The 20197-nt window shown below is 37.2% G+C and overlaps 1 protein-coding gene across 1 annotated transcript in view; it reads right to left on the bottom strand.

Moving 5' to 3' along the window:
* Window positions 1-18111, bottom strand: part of kcnab1a (potassium voltage-gated channel subfamily A regulatory beta subunit 1a) — a 131423-nt gene extending 113312 nt beyond the window's left edge. Inside the window, exon 1 of the mRNA XM_051724816.1 lies at window positions 17573-18111. Coding sequence (XP_051580776.1) covers window positions 17573-17829 — 257 coding nt within the window. The 5' untranslated portion in view covers window positions 17830-18111. The remainder of the gene's footprint in view (window positions 1-17572) is intronic.
* Between the last annotated feature and the right edge of the window lie 2086 nt (window positions 18112-20197).

Here is a 20197-nt window from a genome sequence, read left to right as displayed (position 1 = left end):
TTATGCTTAAAAAAAAAAAAAAAAACTATTTGCCAATGGGTTAAGAAAAATAAACTTAATTCAAAGGGAAAACAAGTTTATTTTTCTTACCTCATTGGCAGATTTTTTTCTTGTTTTAAGCATGGCTTACAACATTTTGTCAGATTTCTCTGAAAACAAGACTTAATGTCTTGTGACATTTTTCTTGTCAAGCAAATATATCTTGTTTTAAGAATATTTAGATATTTCTTTTACTGGAAAACAAGACAAAAAATACTTAAGAAACAGATTTTTGCAATGTAAAAGCAATAAGCCACTCAAGGCCATGTGTGACAGTGATTTTACCATGATTAAGGGGATATTAAAGGGATCATAACATAAACAATACAACTTTCCTTGAACTTTTGACATATAAGAGGTCATTGTACTACAAAAACATACTGTAAGTTTCAGAACTCAAAACTTCCTCCTCACTGCAAATTTTTTTTTTTTTTTTTAAACCAAGCTGCCAAAACAACTCATTCTCTACTTCCTCTACATTGTGATGTCACACTGTGGTAGACATTTGCATCTGACCACCTCTACAAAAAAATATCAATGCCTACTTTACCTTTAATCACTTCCTCAGCCTACCTAGTAGTAAGCTAGCTAGTGAGCAGTGAGATGGCAAGTAGAGAGAGCAGGTCAGTCAAGAGCAGAAAGCCAATCATAACACTGGGCATTTAATGTCAAGTCTTAAGGCCTGTTCACAGCAAATTTGTGTCGAACCTCTGGCGGAAGGCCTATTCACACCGAGTCCGTAAACGATGAAACTAAAAACGATTTCATTCCTGTACAGAAGCGCTGTTGCAGTACTGTTTTTATACCAGTCTCCTGTTCGCACCCTTCAGCAGAGACTAATACTGTATAATAAATGCTGTTAAAACATTTATTTTCCTAATTTGGCATAACTGTTTCATTATGTTCTTTCCATGATGTTGATGCATTTTGAGGTGGATATAATCTGTTTTTTATGTGAGTGAGATGAGTAAGGAGCACTGTTTCATATTTATTTGCACATGTATTTTGATACAAGTAGATCTATATTCCAGACTCCCAGCTCTTTTTATTATGCCTGGATAATAACACAAGGTACAGTAAAAATATATGTGGAATAATGTACATTGAGAATAACAGTATAAAAAATAATGCACATTTTAAAAATAATATAAAAGAAAACACTGCTCACGGACTTTTCTTTATTAATATTCTTGCAATACTTTGTTATATTGTCCTTGTAATAAAAATAGCAGTGTGGTTCTGTAATTTGTTTGTCTAAAACATTGCATGTAACAAATCTTTTTATGCCATATTTTAGAAATTGCCGAACCTCGCTGCTATTTTTAATGCCATGAGAATATACAGGGACATTTATATGCATATTAAAGCAAACTTTCAAAAACATACAGTGTTTATGTTTTCAGTTCAAAGGGTTCATGAACTGCAAATATTTAATTTTAAGTATATCATTTTCTGGGTATCAGCTGCACGTCCAATGCCGGTGTTTACCAGTTGATTAGCACCACCAACGCACTGGATTGAGCAGCTGCAGTGACTCTGGAAAAATGACAAAAAGCTCTTTCATCATTGGTCAGTCGGTTTTCATGGCAGTCTGAAGAAGAAGAAAAAAAAAACGGACCACTCTCCGTAAAAAAACATTCGGATTGTCGGCGGATGATTTGTCGGATCCGCTGTGAATAGTGCCATCGTAATCCATTGTTACCATTCAAAAGCTTGTTCAGAACAAACAATCGCACCAAAAAAAAAGAGTTTGGTGTGAACAGGCCTTTCAAGGAGAAGCAGCACCAAAACTGAGCGTTTCTGACAGAGGGTCAGAATGTGGGTGGAAAATGATCATGTTTTACAAATATATGACTCTTTTTTTGGGCAAACTTCTTTACTTATAAGTGAACCTAAAGGAACATATTAAAATAACAAAAAAGGCATGTAATGACCCTTTTAAGACAGTCAAAGGTGTGCATTTACCACCATTTTGCAATGGTTTTTAACGTGGTTCCTTCAATCAAAATTGTCGGAATTATCCATTTTATAATGAAAAACAAACACATGCTGATTATAAGATAATCGTGATAAGTCCACACATGGCTTTAAATGCTTACGGCTTCATTAATTTGTTTTTGCAGGGTATATAAAAATAAAATAAAAATACAATAGCTTATACTGTATATACCATACTATACTATACTATATCTGTTTGCAGTCTTGTTAACATATTGTCAAATTTGTGTGCAGGGTGTTTAAAAAAACAAAAAAACATTTATGACTCAAGGGAAGGTAATGGACCATGCATAATCTATACTGCCCCCTATAGGAATGGATAGCATTTGTGTCACATAGGATTTAACCAATAAAACTTTACAACAACAGACAAAAAAAAAAAAAAAACACCATGCAAATGTCTCATTTCTGCTTGCCTTTTGTGTGTGTGAGAGAGAGAGAGCACCCTTGTGTGATGTAAAATGAGGTGAAAAAGACGAAAGGGCCAGCAACTTCTCTCTCAGCTCCCCACAGTGTGGGAAGATGGAGAGATGCTCACTCAACTGCACTCTGTGATCAGCTAACCTGTTCATGCACACACAAACACTAATACATTGTGCCTTAAGACAAGCACAAACATTAAACTCCATGAAAAATGATGTTAAGTGGGGAATGGAGTCCATTTCTATGCAATCTTAAAGGGCAAATATTGTTGTTCCATTCAGGTCTCTGCTACTGCCGATTAGCATTTCACCCAGACTTATAAAGCTTAAAGGGATAGTTCATAAAAAAATAAAAAATACAAATACAAAAAGTAGCATTTACTCCACCCTCATGTTGTTCCAAAACCAGTATAACTTTCTTAATTCCATTGAACTAGGCTTGGGATCGATGCCTTTTTCACGCATCGATAATCGGAAGATTTTCCAGATGATTATCAATATATATCGTATATCGTCTTTGTCTCTTCATACATATTTCTCAACACAACTTTGGTCAACTGTGAGTGGCAGGGTTAATTAAAGGGGGTCGCACACGGACATGTCTGACGGACGACATGGCGTATCTTAAATAATTATTTATTTTCTACAAAGGTACGCACATAACGCCAACACTCAGCGTCAACATTCTGAAATGCCACGGAGCGCAAGTCGCATAGTTTTCCATTAAATTCGACGCAAATCATTATCAAAGGACATAGATTATTTACTCTAGCCATCACTGGATGATTTATTGTGAACGTACTATCTTTCATAGAGCTTATTTTCAGTTACAAGTACATTGTTTTGTGGTTTGACAGCTTGAATGAAAGACCTATTAAAGGCTACTGTACATACAGAGAAACTGCATAGTAAATGTCACCATTTCTAATCGTTCAGTTTGCGCAGTTTCACTAATCTGCAGCAAACTCATCAACGTCACTTTGTTCATTCTTGAAGAAGTACAAAAACCTTCAGAACTTTGGACTACCATCTCCTGCACCACTTCAGCTCATCCTGTCTGTGTGTGTGTGTGTGTGTGTGTGTGTGTGTTTGGGGGCGGGTTTGGGTGGTTTACGAGGAGGTGGTTTTTTAGGTTACAAACTGGTAATTACAAGGGTATTATGCTATAAATGTGGTTTATGAGGATATTTCTAGTGTCCCCATAATTAAAATTGCTTAAAGAACATACTAAGCAATGTTTTTTTGAAAATGTAAAAATGCAGAAAGTTTTTTGTGAGGGTTAGGTTTAGGGGTAGGGTTAGGGGATAGAATCTATAGTTCATACAGTATAAAAATCATTATGTCTATGGAGAGTCCTCATAAGGATAGCCGCACCAACATATATATATGTGTGTGTGTGTGTGTGTGTGTGTGAGATACATGTTATATCGCCCTCTTGTGGTTTCCCAACGCTATTATGCCAGACAGTTAAACAGAGGCCAACTGAGACAATTGGAAAGCATGCAAATTGGGCTTCTAATTTAAATGTCGGCTAATTTTAAAACATTGATGTCTCAAAAATGTATCGATTAAATAACATGCTGATCAATAATCGATATATCGATATTTTATGACAACTCTACATAGAACACAATAGAAAATGTTAGCCTCACCATTCACTATCAATGCAAGTTCCTAGCATTCTTCCTAACATCTTCCTGTGATCCGCAGGAAGTCATACAGGTTAGGAACAACATGAGGGTGAGTCAATGATGGAAGAATTTTCAATTTTGGGTGCACCTCATTAAACAATGATAAAGATATTTTCTTCTTTCATGTTATACATCGATGTAAAATGTGTTCATGTCTACTATTACTACTAACAATACACACTGAACTGTATTTTGTTAAATTTTTTAATATAACTTTACAAGATTTCCTTGTATTCATCTGTATCTTTATAATTTTTTATCTTATCTTAATAAAGAACACTTGTTTGAGGCACGGACATGATGAACTTATCCTAACTTTTTAATCAAGGCAACACTGAGCGACACAATCATGACAATCTTTTCACAGCACTAAATGCAGTAATGTTCTCCAGAGCTATGTGAAAGATGCCATACATCAGATAAATCTTTTTATGCAGTTTTACTTATTTCAAATCACTATGGCAACCTAGTGGGAAAGAGGTAAATGAGAGTGCCTGTTAGTATGTCTGGGAAGAAATGAGTGCAAAACCATCTGGGAGCAGAATGTGTGATCCTTCACAGTAATGAAAACCACTGGCTTGTTTTCATAATTTAATTGAAATGAAGACAGTATTATTGGGAGATTTATTAAGCTTTGTGACACTAAAAATGAAAATAATATAAAAATGCTACAGTAAAAAAACTGGTAATTTGTTAACTGGTAGTTAGGATACCATGTACTGTGAAAAATGTTTTATTTAACAAGACAATACATGTTTTTACAGTAAACTATTGTTAAAATAACAGTGAGAAACAATAATTGGGCATTCCCAGAAGTCCCTGCACAAACCATCACTTTTGTTACTAGGAATGTCATAAAATATTGATACATCGCGTATTGATTGGCATGTTATTTTATGTATATTTTTGAGGCAGCGATATATTAAAATTAGCCAACATTTCAATTAGAAGCCTATTTTGCATGCTGTCCAGTTCACTCAGTTGGCCTTCTATTTAATAGTGTGGCGTAATAGCGTTGGGAGACCACAAGAGGGTGATATAACATTTCCTTAAGCCAGGTCACGGGTAGGAAAAGCACCGGTATCACACACAGAGGACAAGCTCATGCGGCACAGCAGAAGTCAGTGAGGTTTTCTTACATTACAACACAGTAATGTTGATGAGTTTACAGGTTAGTGTATGAAACTGTTGTGAGTGCGCAAACTGAACGATTAAAAATGGCGATGTTTATTACGCAGTTTCTCTATGTAGTCTTGAATAGGTCTTTCATTTAAGTAGTCAAAGCACAAACAACATACTAGTAGCTGAAAATACATTGTGTAGGCAGGGTATATATAAAGTGATGGCTAAAGTTAATAATCTTTGCCCTTTGATAATGATTAGTGTCGAATTTAATGGAAAACTACGCAAGTTGCACTCCGTGGAACTGTAGAATTTTGATGCCAAATGGAGGTAGTATGTGCGTAACTTTGTAGAAAGTAATTGTTTAGAATTTTAGAATGCACTATGTCATCTGCTAGACATGTCTGGTGCGTGACCCCCTTTAATTTACCCTACCACTCACACTTTACCAAAGTTGTGTTGAGAAATTGTGTGAAAAGACAAAAACTATTGTGCAATGAGCAGCCCTATTTATATCTGAAAAACCCTGTGATATATATCGATAATCATCTGGAAAATCTTCAGATTATCGATGCATGAAAAAGGCACAGACACAGACTTTGGGAGTTTTGTTCAATTTTATGGATTGTTAAAATTTTATGGATTGTTTTTTTACAGTATATCTAGATGCTATTGGAATGAGGACATACAGTACTTTAGACTTCTATAGTTTTTATTTAAAGCCAATATTACTGACATTACCACTAAAATATTGTTTATTGCATTTTAGAAATACAAAAATATAAATTATTTTATGAAACATTTTTCCTGTTGTGGACATCCTTGGATGACCCTTAAGGGAGGTTTTGTCAGATTTAGATAACCTCTAGCTAAGTAAATTCACCCACCCACACACACACACACACACACACACACACATTTATTGCCTTGGGCAATTCTTAAATTACCTGTTTTTTGAACTTGCATAACCTTATCATCTCTCCCCTGAGACCTATTTCTTATTCTCTCTTTATCTCTGTTTCTCTCTAACACCTTCTCAATCCTTCTCTCATGTCTGACATTCTCTCCAGTATATTTAATGAAAGAACGACAACCCAGTAATCAGAAGATTACTTTTAACCAATGGCTGAGTCTCTCTTATATTTGATCAGAGATATTCAATACACGCTTCTTCATATCACTCCGGCTGTTTGGCTAGACTGCTCTGGGATGTCAAAGATTAAAAAACTTGGTTTCCTTGGGCAAAAATCAGTAAAGCAGAAGACTGAAAAACATACTAATGTAATGCCAGATGCTACCATGAATAAATCTGTCAACAACTCAATAACAACACAAGTTAAATAAATGCAAAATAGCCGTTGTAGACACCTGACTGGTTGTCTAGTACTGGCCATTAACTGCAGATTTTGTCTTGGATGCAGTATACTGTTGACTGAAAAGAGTTTGCTTGAAACCCTCTATAAATTATTGCTGTATTTGCTTCATCTGCATAGCAATACAGTCAGATTGCTTTTGTAGCAAATGCCTTACAAAACAAAAAGCATAAAATGAAGACAGGCTGTACATTCAGAGAGCCTGTCATCCACATCCCCCCACACACAGCCTTTCATACATCATTTTTCTCATATACAAAACCAGTCAAACACACTGCATTCACACATAGCCAGAGGGACAGTCTAACGAGAGGTGTGTGATCTCACTGAGCAATCTAATGGGTGTAATTACTGCGAATGGAACACACTGTGCAACATACTGTATGTACAAAGGGGAAGGGGGTTTATCGCAACACCTGGACCTGCGAGAGAAGCTAGATCCGAACTGGATCACAGCTGAAAGGGGAGGAAATCATTTTAATTCCACTTTAGGATAAACAACCCCAGAGCACTCATATTCTCTTTTGGATTGAAAAAAGTACTTCAGGAAATATCGTATTGCGATTAATGCAATAAAAAGAGAGCTGTAAAAATTTTACTTCTGGGGGTATTACCAAGCTTCTTAAAGATGAACTAAATGTACATTTTCATTCCTAAATCCAGTCCATGTCAACTTGTAATCAAACTTTTTTTTTTTTTTTGTCTGCATGTATAATTGTGTGCAAATGTTTGAATTCACAGGCTACATACAAATAACACCATTACATCAAGCATGCACACAAACACAAACACACACACACACATCTAAATGCATGTGATTTTGAGGCATCACTCTCTGAAGCTCTCAGCTGTATAGACCCCAAATAACAAAAACATGTCTATGTTTGACAAATAGCAAAGGAGTAAGAATGAGAAGAAAAGACAGGAAAAGAGTGAGAAAGAAAGAGAGAGAGAGGAAAAAGTGAAAAAGAGAGGAGAGTGGGTGAAACAGATTGTTCTGTCAAAGGGGACAGAGACAGCACAATGTGACGTTCCCACAGCAATGCATATTTGGACAGAATAAAGTAGCTGTGTGTGTGTGTGTGTGTGTGTGTGTGTGTGTGTGTGTGTGGGTAGTGTTAGGGGATAAAATCTATAGTTCGTACAGTATAAAAATCATTATGTGTGTGTGTGTGTGTGTGTGTGTGTGTGTGGATGAGTGATACATATTTCCCCTTGTTCCCTGCCTGACTCACAACAGCATAAATAAAAGTGCTCTCAAAGGAAATGCTCTCATCTGTGCTCTGTCTCCCTCTTGTCCCTCAGGCCTGACAGCTACATCCACTGACTGTGTCTCTCTCTCTCTCTCTCTCTCACACACACACACACACAAGGCATTTTATGGGACAGCAGGATAAGTGTAGTACCATGCTAATAAAGAGAGAAAGAACAAGACGCACCATGGTATATAACAAATTGCTACACAGTGTCCAACAATGTAAAGTAAGACTAGTCAAATTGGAATGTTAATGGACTTGTTTTTACACCCGTGTCTGAAGCAATATTACAGCCTTGTAACTGCTATTTTTGGAGTTCCTGAACCTATGCATCATTTGTTCCCTTATTATTAAGCCACAGTCACAATAGGCTGTACTATTTAATGCTGTTTCTACATGTGCAGAAAATAAAATATACAATTAGATGTTTCTCATTTGTTTTGGTTAACATTCTAATTTTGATGGTTGGAAAGATCTGCCTGAAAATCAGTGTGATTTGTGATTCTTACTGCTTGTCATTTAATAAAATCAGGCCAAAAATGACAAAATCTAGTAATAATAAAAAATAAAAAATAAATTCATTTAATTTAGTAATAAATGTTCTAACTATTACTGTTTGTAAGATACACTGTAAAAAGTGGTAGCCTGCAGTTGTCACCTTAAAGGGATAGCTCATTCAAAAATGAAAATTCTCTTATTTACTCACCCTCATGCCACCCCAGATGCGTATGACTTTCTTCTGCTGAACACAAACGAAGATTTTTAGGCTCCGTTTCCACCTGGTATTGCGATGCATCTTGGGTGATCCGATCACATGTGGTCAGGTGAGACAAATCACTGTTTACCCCTGGTCACTTACAGTTGTGCTCAAAACTTTGCATACCCTGGCAGAAATTGTGAAATTTTGGCATTGATTTTGAAAATATGACTGATCATGCAAAAAAAACTGTCTTTTATTTAAGGATAGTGATCATATGAAGTCATTTATTATAACAAAGTTGTTTGGCTCCTTTTTAAATCATAATGGTAACAGAAATCACCCAAATGGCCCTGATCAAAAGTTTACATACCCTTGAATGTTTGGCCTTGTTACAGATACACAAGGTGACACACACAGGTTTAAATGGCAATTAAAGGTTAATTTCCCACACCTGTGGCTTTTTAAATTGCAATTAGTGTCTGTGTATAAATAGGCAATTAGTTTGTTAGCTCAGCTTTTTAACATTTTCCGACAGGACGGTTATTTCCTTTTAAAGTCTCTCGGCAAAGTAATAAACGACTGATTTCAAATTACTCTGCAAAGTTTAAACTCTTGTTTTAGCGCAGCGGTTGATTGACAGAGGAGGGGTGGCGTTTCACTGCTGCCGGGACGCATACAGGACGGATTAGCATTTATACCTCAAATGTGATCTGGTCACATGCGTTTTTGATCACATTCGTATGTGGTTTTTGTGATCTGATCACAAACTGGTTTAAACCCTGTTTAGACCTGTATATAGGGCTGACCACATGTGATTGGATCACCCGAAACGCATCCTAATACCAGTTACAAACGGGGTCTTAGAAGAATATCTCAGCTCTGTTGGTCCTTACAATTTAAGTGTATGGGTACCAAAACTTTTAAGCTCCAAAAAGCACAAAGGCAGCGTAAAAAAAGGCAGTAAACCATAAGGCTCCAGTAGTTAAATCCATGTCTTCAGAAGCAATATGATAGGTGTGGGTGAGAAACAGATCAATATTTAAGTCAATATTTTTTATATATATATAAATTCTCCTCTCTGCCCAATAGGTGGCAATATGAACGAAGACTGCAAATCTCCAAAAACAAAATAAGAATGTGAATGTGGGGATTGATTGTAAAAAAAGGACTTGAATATTGATCTGTTTCTCACCCATACCAATCATATCGCTTCTGAATATATGGATTTAAACACTGGAGACTTATGGATTAGCTGCCATTATATGCTTTTTGGAACTTCAAAGTTTTGGTCACCATTCACTTGCACTGTGAGGACTACAGAGCTAAAATATTCTTCTAAAAATCTTCGTTTGTGTTCAGCAGAAGAAAAAGTCATACACATCTGAATGCATGAGGGTGAGTAAATGAGGAGAGAATTTTCATTTTTGGATGACCTATCCCTTTAAGGAGCTATTTCTACCAGATCATATGCTTAAAATTAGTTTTGTTGGTTTAACCTAATGTAGTCAGGTTGATTCAGACATGTTAAATAATATTTTTGGCTTAAATCAAACCAGTTTTTTCAGATGTTACCACATGAAGCACACTTTGTTTCAGTGCATGTTAGTGTGCTTTTCTTTTTTTAACTATTAGTTATTTACTTTCAACATAGGCTATACAGAACAATGTGGGGTGGAATGGGTTACAAAATGATAAATGCACCTGTAACTCAACAATAGGATATAAAAAAAGAGAGAAAATGGAAGAGTCATTTCTAACAGTTTGATTAGATGACTTCTCAACCTAACTGCAAAAATAAAAATGCAAATACTTGGCATTTTTAGTCACACGTTCACTTCTAGTGCATGCACAACCAAGATCACATACCAAGCATGGCTACTAAGAGTTAGAGGGGCCCCTGTTGGTGACAGTTGGTACAAACAGAACTTCTGCACGCAGTCATAAACTCAAGCATTTACCCACTACTGTGTTTGCCATAATGCACACCTACACGTCCATTACCACCCACATAGAATAAAGAATACTGTTACTGCTTATCCTTTCATCAATTTCCATCTTCTCATTAAGAAACCTTCAAACAAGTCTCAGACACTAATTGATTTTCATGGATTTTGAAAGCAGGTGTTGGTCTAGTTTATGTCTCTCTTTTAGCTTTTTCAGCCTCTTTCACTTTTATATGGAAGACCACTGAATGCTGACGCCAGGTCTCTGTGGGCAAGGATCTCTGGCTTTGCTGCCAATTTGCCTCAGGTGAACTCGTTTAGAGTGTCATGGGTGTGCGAGCATCTCAATTACCAAGAGACAGTCAGGTGGTTTGGTTAATAATTTACACATACAACACACATTAATGCATACTGCACTAGTCTGAAAGAGGTTTGAATGTCAAAACACAGTGACAGAAAGCATTAAAAATGTTGAAAGAGTAATGAACTACAAAGGACACAATTGTGAAATATCACGAACACCGAGATCTTGGAAAAAATCCAGCAGTGGCCATACTTCATTATTCATCTGACATTGAATTACAAAATGACTGTGCATCTGCTGTCTGGTTAATACAGCAGAGGTTATGCAAACAAAGGACTAATCCCTGGAGTCATGGAGTTGGAGGAGAGAGAGTCAGATAGAGAAAGACAGTTTGAGCTGCCTGATTTGTGATCTGAAACTGTCCGATGCATTATTGATTGTGTTTAAAACCCAATGCCATGATCACATCGCTAGCAGATACATCTCTCATGGCATTATTTAATAAACAACATGTAGTCAGCATTGTTGGTAGACAAAGATGCATTTTTCTTATTACATTATACAGGATAAATAGTTCTTTATACAAGATCCTTTACTCACTTCACTTCACTTAAGGCTAAACCGTGAGGACATGAGCATATACTGTATACTGATGTTTAAATATTTTCTCCTATGACAGCTTAATGTGCAATGACAACTACGAGTGTCCAAAACCTGAAAAACATACCCTTTGCAAGCAGTATACCACAGTAGGAAGGTATTAAGGCATGTCCGACATCCAACATTCTAATCCGTAACTTGTCTACTAAAATGCCTTCATCTATATACAGTATTTTTAAAAATGAATGTTTACGTATCTATGACCGTGTTCATGTTCGCATGAAGTCACACACCCGCATCTCCTGGAAACTTCGCACGAGTTTACAAGTTGGAAGTTCAACTTTGAAGGGATAGTTCACCCAAAAATTAAAATTCTCTCATCATTTACTCACCCTTATGCCATTCCAGATGTGTATGACTTTCTCTCTTCTGCTGAGCACAAATGAAGATTTTTAGAAGAATGTCTCAGCTCTGTTGGCCCTTACAATGCAACTGAATGGTGATCAGACCTTTGAAGTTCTAAAAAAAGAGCATAAACATAATCCATCAGACTCCAGTGGTTTAATCAATGTCTTCTGAAGCGATCCAGTTGGTTTTGGGTCAAAACAGACCAAAATATAACTCCTTTTTCACTATTCAGTACATCTTGACAGCAGTCTCCTTGGCAATCATGATTTCAAACTGGATCACTTTAGAAGACATTGATTAAACCACTGGAGTCTGATGGATTATGCTTATGCTGATTTTATCTCTTTTTTTAGAGCCTCAAAAGGCCAGATCACCATTAACTTGCATTGTATGGACCTACAGAGCTGAGATATTCTTCTAAAAATCTGCGTTTTTGTTTAGCAGAAGAAAGAAAGCCATACACATCTTATATGGTATGAGGGTGAGTAAATGATGAGAGAATTTTAAATTTTGGGTGAACTAGTCCTTTTAATATTGATCTGTTTCTCACCCACACCTATCATATCGTTTCTAAATATATGGATTAAACAATTGGAGTCTTATGGATTACTTTGTGGCCTTTACGTGATTTTTGGAACACAAAAAATTCTGGTCACCATTCACTTAAATTGTAAGGACCATCAAAGCAGAGATATTCTTCTAAAAATCTTTGTTCGTTTTCTGCAGAAGAAAGAAAGTCATACACATCTGGGATGGCATGAGGGTGAGTAAATGATGAGACAATGTTAATTTTTGTGTGAACTATCCCTTAAAGTCCCAGCAGGAAGTTGGAAACTCCCATTTTCCGAGTTGAATGGAACAGAGCATAAGGACAATTCATCAAAAATCTCTAATCCTGACAACATGAATGAGCCAATTTTCAGAGCCATAAATTATGTAATTAATCATTAATTATCAGCAAGTACTGCTAGTCAGTCTGAAGACCAGTACTGTCTTCCGAACCTTCTTGTCCGAATCTGGTGGGACAGATACCACTCAGTCTAGTTGACACTGCATCTCCCTTCAAGCCTGTATAAGACACAGGGGTGCAGAGTGACACAGATCCCTTATCTCATTGCGAAGGCAATTAAGTATTTAATGGGGACACCTGGTGATCGTTTCTCAATCATTAATCAGCTTTCCAGAATGAATAAATGATCAGTGACTGGCACTTTTTTGTGGTGAAGCCATTTGTTTTGAGGCCCTGGTAAGGATTCTTAAAAGAACTTAAAAGATCAGGAAGATATTTTACCTTTGGAGGAGAAAGAGAGAGTGGGGAGAGGTCATATAAGGCGAGTTCTCTTACTCCTTCATGTGTGTACATCTACACAGCAAAGCCAGTGTAAACTGGCTAAGACGCAGTATGACAAAGGCAATCAAATCTTGAAAACCAAACTCTAAAAGCAACAGAGATGGCAACAACAGTACAGTCCTCTGAGAATCAGTGGAGAGGAAAACAAAAGCAGGGTGACTTAGTTCAGTGGGAATGGAAATTCAGTATTATTTTCCTGATGAAAAACTTGACAAGTCTCCTTTATTTCATGACACCGCGTAGGAAAACACCAACAACAATTTCTAACAGTAAATGTCTTCTGAACAATCCTGTTAGTACTGTCAGACTGTAACTGCACCTGAACTACAACTTGCCCAGACCCTTAAATAAATGAACAAAAATAATGTTGACAGGAAACAGATCAAATAGATCATGCTCTGAAGTTCTTTCCAGTCAATTTTAAGTAGTGCATACCCTAAGCTGACAAACAGATATTAATCATCAGCATTACTTGCCTATAAAAGCGTATTTAACGACAACACTACAGGCCCATAAATGTACAATATAGCTGGTGTTATGGTTACTGTATGTTCTTTAAGTGTTTTTTTTTCAAGGGTCTTTGAATTGCATCAAGACTGCACTTGGCAGTTGAGAAAGATTGTAAATGCTTTTTTTCTTTTCAAATTGCATTAAAATCAAACAGCAATTTTCTTTTCTTATTTTTTGTGGGTCTGAGATACTTTACATAAGGGATAATTGTACAGCCAGTCAGTTATTATTGCAAAATAAACTATTACAGGGTAGAGAAAGGGTTTTATATCACCCTGAAGTGCTTTATTTTGCAATAATGAGTGGCTGGCTATACATTATACCACTTTCTACACAACTACTTACCAAATAAATAAATATATGGACATGAAATATCGATTTGAATTTAAAATTATTTAATTAGCTTACTTGTATAGACTGCTAAGTGATATGAGAGACAGAAGTAAACAATTTAGGAAACAAAGTTTTCCCAGATGAGCGGTCAGTTATACAGTGTTGTTAAGGACAACAGTCCTTATTTAGAAATATTTGACCACTTTAACATTTTGACAACAAATATTTTTGAGAGCTGTGTAATAAAGTTGTATAACAAAGCCATTGACATGCAATTCCTACAGTGTAACAGGTTGAGGTCATTGGAATTATTGGGTTTGAAATCAGTCGTTCATTACTCAAAACATGCCACTGACTGATAGGGCTCCAGACCATGATGTTCCTGTGGCCAGAGTCACATGCCTGAATGTGACCTTCATGGCATGAGCTGCTGTATACATGAATATCAGTGAGGCCCTAAAGAGTCATGATGCAGTCACTGCCAAAGACCACCCCAATACACTGTGGTTGACATACCCTCCAGCCATGTTAAGAAACCATATGTTATTTGAAAGTAGAACAGCCCTGCTATGTCAGAGTCCCATTTGACAGTGACTCTGCCCATATGTCCACTTCGTACCAATAGCATCAGTATTACTCTCTAAAGTCCAATCTAAAATTTCATGCTTTATCAGTTGTCTGTCTGAAACATGTGTGAGCCAAATTTGGCTAATGATGTCAGCAGCATGACCTGTGGTGAATTCTTCCCTGAATACCCCCTAGACACACTATGATGAACAGAAAAAAGCACAAGCAACCCACTAATAAATGAGATAACTAATAAAAGCTATTAGATTAGGGCTATTGGCACTAATATGTGAAAGGCCATAGTCATGACTGTAAGATGGGCACAGATACATTATAATCTGGAAATAGAGATTGAAGGGTTAGTTGACCAAAAACGAACATTTTGTCATTAACTCACCCTCATGTCATTCCAAACCTCTATCCTCGTGCGACCCCACGTACACATGCGTGGATGTTGTATTTTGGCTTAGCTATACGCAACGCATAATTAAATTAATTTCAACTGACTGATCTCAGTTCAGGAGACACTGGGCTGTCAGTAAAGGGTTAAACTTTCGACGTATAGAGTCATGTGACCAAACCACATGGCGCAGATCACAGCAGAGTTTGTCTTTGGGAGAAACACCAACAAAACTACATCTGGTAAGAAACCTAACTAAGTTTTTACATTAAAACCTGTTTGAGTCAAAAGATTAGAGTCTTTAGTTTCATCCGATATGCCATTTGTAAAATTTGATCGATTTATCATGAAACGATAAACACAATGTACACTAATGTGTACTTTAGCAAATTTATTCCTTAGAAATCCTATATTTACTGTGCATTATCACATTGAGAATCAATGGGATCATACAAAAGCTGAAAAATGTTGCTTTCCGAGGCTTTATATGGAGTTAGGATGAAAATAAGGTGCATTTTGAACTGTCCTTAGACCAGTTCAGACACACAGCACACTGAAGGTTAAGTCATTCACTAAACAGGGTGCAAGGGAGCATTCTATAGCTTTCCTATGCAGCTAAGTGCATTCACTCCTAAAATCTGACCAAATGTTCAGTTTCAGGATGCAGATGATGCTTGGACCACTCATGTTTGGCAGATATAGGACAATGGTAATCAGTATATAGATTAAGAATTTATAATGTATAATTTTATTTTAACATGGTTGGCAGTGATTGGATGATGCTGGCCATTACCTTGAACAGGGGTGGACTGGCCATAAGGAGAACCGGGACTTTTCCCAGTGGGCCAACTGCGAAATGGGGCGGAATGGGCAGCATTGAGCTGAAAAGGGCTGCCGCGTTATGCCGAACGGGCCGTGATATGCTGAAGAGGGCCACAAAACAGTGCCGCAATTATGCCAAAGGGGGCCGCGATATGCAGAAAAGGACAGCGACACCACCATCTGATTTTCTATTGCTTGGTTTTATTTAAAATTTCACAACTTAGTCCATTTATGTTGCCATACATTTTTAGGAAAACTATTTGCTCTAGAATTTTTTATTTTTTATGTTTATTAGGTGCTACTAGTTACAAATCAAAAAGGAAAATGGAAAATGCACACAGCAGTTATGCTTGGGTTGCAGGATGCTATGACTCTATAAAGTTTAGCAGAATGTCTGAGCTTCTCTCTACCATACAATGAAAGTATATTGGAAACAGGGGCTATCAACCTACAAAAAGGACAAAAAACACCATAAAAGCATCATAAAATAGTCCATTCTAATTGTGCACTATCATCTTCTTCTGCAGTCTTATCATAGTTTTGTATGAGTAATAGACTGAAATTTAAATAGGGATTCACTAAAATCTTGCCTTGTATTCTTTGATGACAGCTATGTTCTCCATTCCCTTTCATTGAATGGAAAAGAGTGCATTCTGCTTGGACATTCTGCTTCAAATGACTGCTTCAAAGGTGCTGTAAAGGATTTTGGCGTTCTGAAAATCCCCAAATCCCACCCTCCAAAGATAATTTTGAGAACAAAACTGAGCAAGAGAGCAGCATTGTTTGTTCCTGTGGCTGTAAAATTCAACAGTGGCACAATAGTGCCCTCAGCTGACAAACATTATGAATCATAGCCTCAATGATCCGCTTCAAATACAACACTATAAGAACGAGCAAAATGATTGACAGGTGAAAAGAATCAATGTCCGCGGTTCGCGGACACGTTTTTGTTTGCTGTTTACAAAGTCTACAGCTGTCACAGAGACCGGCGAGATATCTCAGGACACTTATTTTATTAATATCTTTCAGGGAGTATGACATTTTCTTTGCATACTTTTCCATAAAAAAATAAATAAAAAAAACGCTTACAGCACCTTTAAGTGCCACTGAAGAAAGTCATGCAGGTTTGGAATGACGTGTAGGTGAGTAAATGATAACATCATTATATTTTTTGTGTGAACTGTTCCTTTATCAGGTTGATTCAAGAGCACTAGAAATGAAAAAAAGAAAAAAAAAATTAGATATAAAACAAATTCAGCTGTGATCAATATAAAAATCTGTAAAAATCTTAGCTTTTGACTTGGGGGAACAAATGTTTCTTTAAAGATTTCCTTTGGGAGATTCAAAAACTTAATAAGCACAAATGAGAACAATGGAAACATCATTCTCCTCCTCCTCTTTCTGCATATCCCGTAACGTCACTCAGCGGAGAACACAATATACAACCACACGTGGGCGAAAAGATGAACAGCATGTCAAGGGAGTTTAAGAAGACTCTTTTCTCCAACTCTTAGTACTTCTTTGCTGTGACTAAATTCCTTTAAAAACAACCGTTAAATTGATCTTTCAAACAAATTCAACAAAAACTGAAAGAATCAGCTATGCATGCATCCCTCACAAATACGAAACTTGGATATACCAATCTTTGAAAATGTATTACAAGAAATCAAATTAATATATATTAACTGGATTTATAAATGTACACGTCTCTTTGCACCTTCCTGATTGTGTACCTGTAGGTCATGCCAGTCCTGGCTCGGACAGAATCCTGTAATGAGAGTGTGTGAACATTGAGAAATTCCTCCAGATGTTTGAGTTCCAGCTGGGAGCTGGAACGTAGGCCTCCCCAGCACATGAGTGTGGGACAAAGCTTTCCCCCAGAGGTCTGCCGTTTGCTGCAGCGGGGCAGCCCCCTCTCCCCGCCCGGCTTCTGCCCACCCTTCTGCTTTGGAGTGGGAATCTCAGGGCAAGTGGCTTTGTACAAGTACATCTCTCTCTCTCTCTCTCAGTCAAGTCCTCTGTGCCAGTTACTCACGTGCCTGGACATCCACAGTCCAAGTAGGCCCTCAGGATTCAAACTTCTGAGTTAGAACACTTTTCTCTCAAGAGGGAGCAAATAGAGTTGAACGTCTTCTTCAGTCACTAGATTGTTAAATAGAACAGTTTTCCGAAAATCCTGTTGCTCTTGTCTTTGAGTGAAAGTAAACATTCTCTGATTGAATTTATGTCTCTTCTTCTTGAACGCCTTGTCAGTTACATATCTCACTGCTGTCGTTCGACTTACTGTAGTTTCACTCTCCAATAAACACCATGGGAATCTGGGACATTTTCCCTGCCTGTATCTCTCCCTCCATCCCTCCCCCTGCTCTCCCACCCTTTCCATCTCTGTCGCTCCACCTCTCTCTGCCTGCCTCACTCTTTCATCCCCTACTATTTTCTGTTCCATTTTTTTCATGCCTCCTTCCATACAGTAGACCTAGTCTAAAGTTGACCTTTAACCCTTGGGTCGTGCTGGAACTACAACTATGATATCATGTCTGTCCCATGGGATTGTGGGAATGAGATGGAGACTTTCTTTCCCATATCTAGATATATCAGCATGCCAGCTCCAATCCAAAATTCCATGGTGACCAGCCAATAAATACACAAAGAAGCAATCCATACACACTCAGTGACAGATCTAAACAAAGTCAAAGACTTATCACTAATTTAGCAGAGACAGAAATTGATTATCCACCCAAAGTTAGAGCTCTCACAAACTCTTATAAGAAACACAAAACTTCAAATGATCACACCGTACACAATACACAGCAAAGTATTGACTGATAGCTGTGCTTATTCAGGATTAGAGGCAGTGGAGAATTGGTCATCTACAGAAATGTCAGCTGAGGTTGTGTAATCAGTAGGAGATATAAATAACTAGGCTAAATAAATTTTCACACATGTAGGACTTTCCAAATAGCACACAGAGATAATAGTTGAGGGCAGATAGATGTGTGACATTCTCCTTCCTGTGTGAACATGTGACTATGTGACAAAAGGACACTCAAGAAATACATCTACACCATGACATTTTCGAACTTATCAAGTCATTAATGTTCAAAGACACAAAATATGAACCTATCAGCATACGTATTTATTCAACAGTTAGTTCCATTTTTTTAATCTGATTTTTGATGAGCAGCAAGAGTACAGTGTAACAACTCTGGGTTGCTTCACTGTGCTTGTTTGTGTTTTTGCAGAGTTCCAGGCTGCCAGTCTGTGCTGTTCTGCTTCTTTTGAAACTATTTTCATTCAGATTGATTACACTGTGAATTCTGTGACAGTACTTCGAAATCGGTCTGGGAGTACCAAATTTTGAATCACTGCCCCCAGTGGCCAAAGTTAGAAGTGTTGTTGAACGTATGGGCATGTGTGAGATTTTCACACACAACAGTCTCTAGAATTTACCCCGAATGGTGCCAAAAACAAAAAACATCCAGCGAGTGGCAGTTCTGCAGATGGAAATGCCTTGTTGATGAGAGAGGTCAAAAGAGAATGGCCAAACTCATTCGAACTGACAAAGTCTACTGTAACTCAGATAACTGTTCCGTACAATTGTGGTGAGAGGAATAGCATCTCAGAATGCTATTCTGAGATGCGGGTTGACTCTGTTTTGGCGGCACGAGGGGGACCTACACAATAGGCGAGTGGTTTTAATGTTGTGGCTGATTGGTGTATATGCAATGAACCTTGCAGCTCTTGTTGTTATGAAATTTGAACTGTGTGAAACTAATTATTACTGAACATTTCAATAAACTATCAGTAAAAGACACAAACTGGCTTATTAGCCTTTTAATGTTCACAACTTGTTTGGAGAGAATTGCAAAAACTGTGAGAAATGTTCTCCTGCTAATAGATGCTGACATGAAAATAAAAATATTAAGAAAGACAAGCAAAAATAATTAGTCCAAGTTCACCCATGGCTGGGAATCACTGATGTAGAGTATCAGTACACTATGTTAGCATTTCAATACGAACAACTGTGTCTGCATTTTGAAAGATAAAAGACACAGGAAAATATAAAAAAATAAGAAAATGCACACATAGAAAAGTAAAAACATAAGCACCTTCAAATATAAAACATCATATTTCACTTTGGGGAAATTCTACTGTATTGTAAAAGACAAAGCAGTCCTCCTGATTAAATGCATGTTAAGGTGTTAGCCACATAATCACCCATTCCGTCTGTTCTCTTTCCAGTGTTTCTAGGTCACTGAAAATGGTGATTAATGCCTCCAGCACAATAGTTTCATTATACACTGGCGGCCAAAAGTTTGCAATAATGTCAAGATTTTGCTGTTTCGGAAGGAAATTGG

Source organism: Myxocyprinus asiaticus, chromosome 18 (assembly GCF_019703515.2).
Source record: "Myxocyprinus asiaticus isolate MX2 ecotype Aquarium Trade chromosome 18, UBuf_Myxa_2, whole genome shotgun sequence".
Classification (NCBI taxonomy): domain Eukaryota; kingdom Metazoa; phylum Chordata; class Actinopteri; order Cypriniformes; family Catostomidae; genus Myxocyprinus; species Myxocyprinus asiaticus.
Note: the sequence above shows the minus strand (reverse complement) of the source record. Positions and strands in the feature narration are given on the sequence as shown.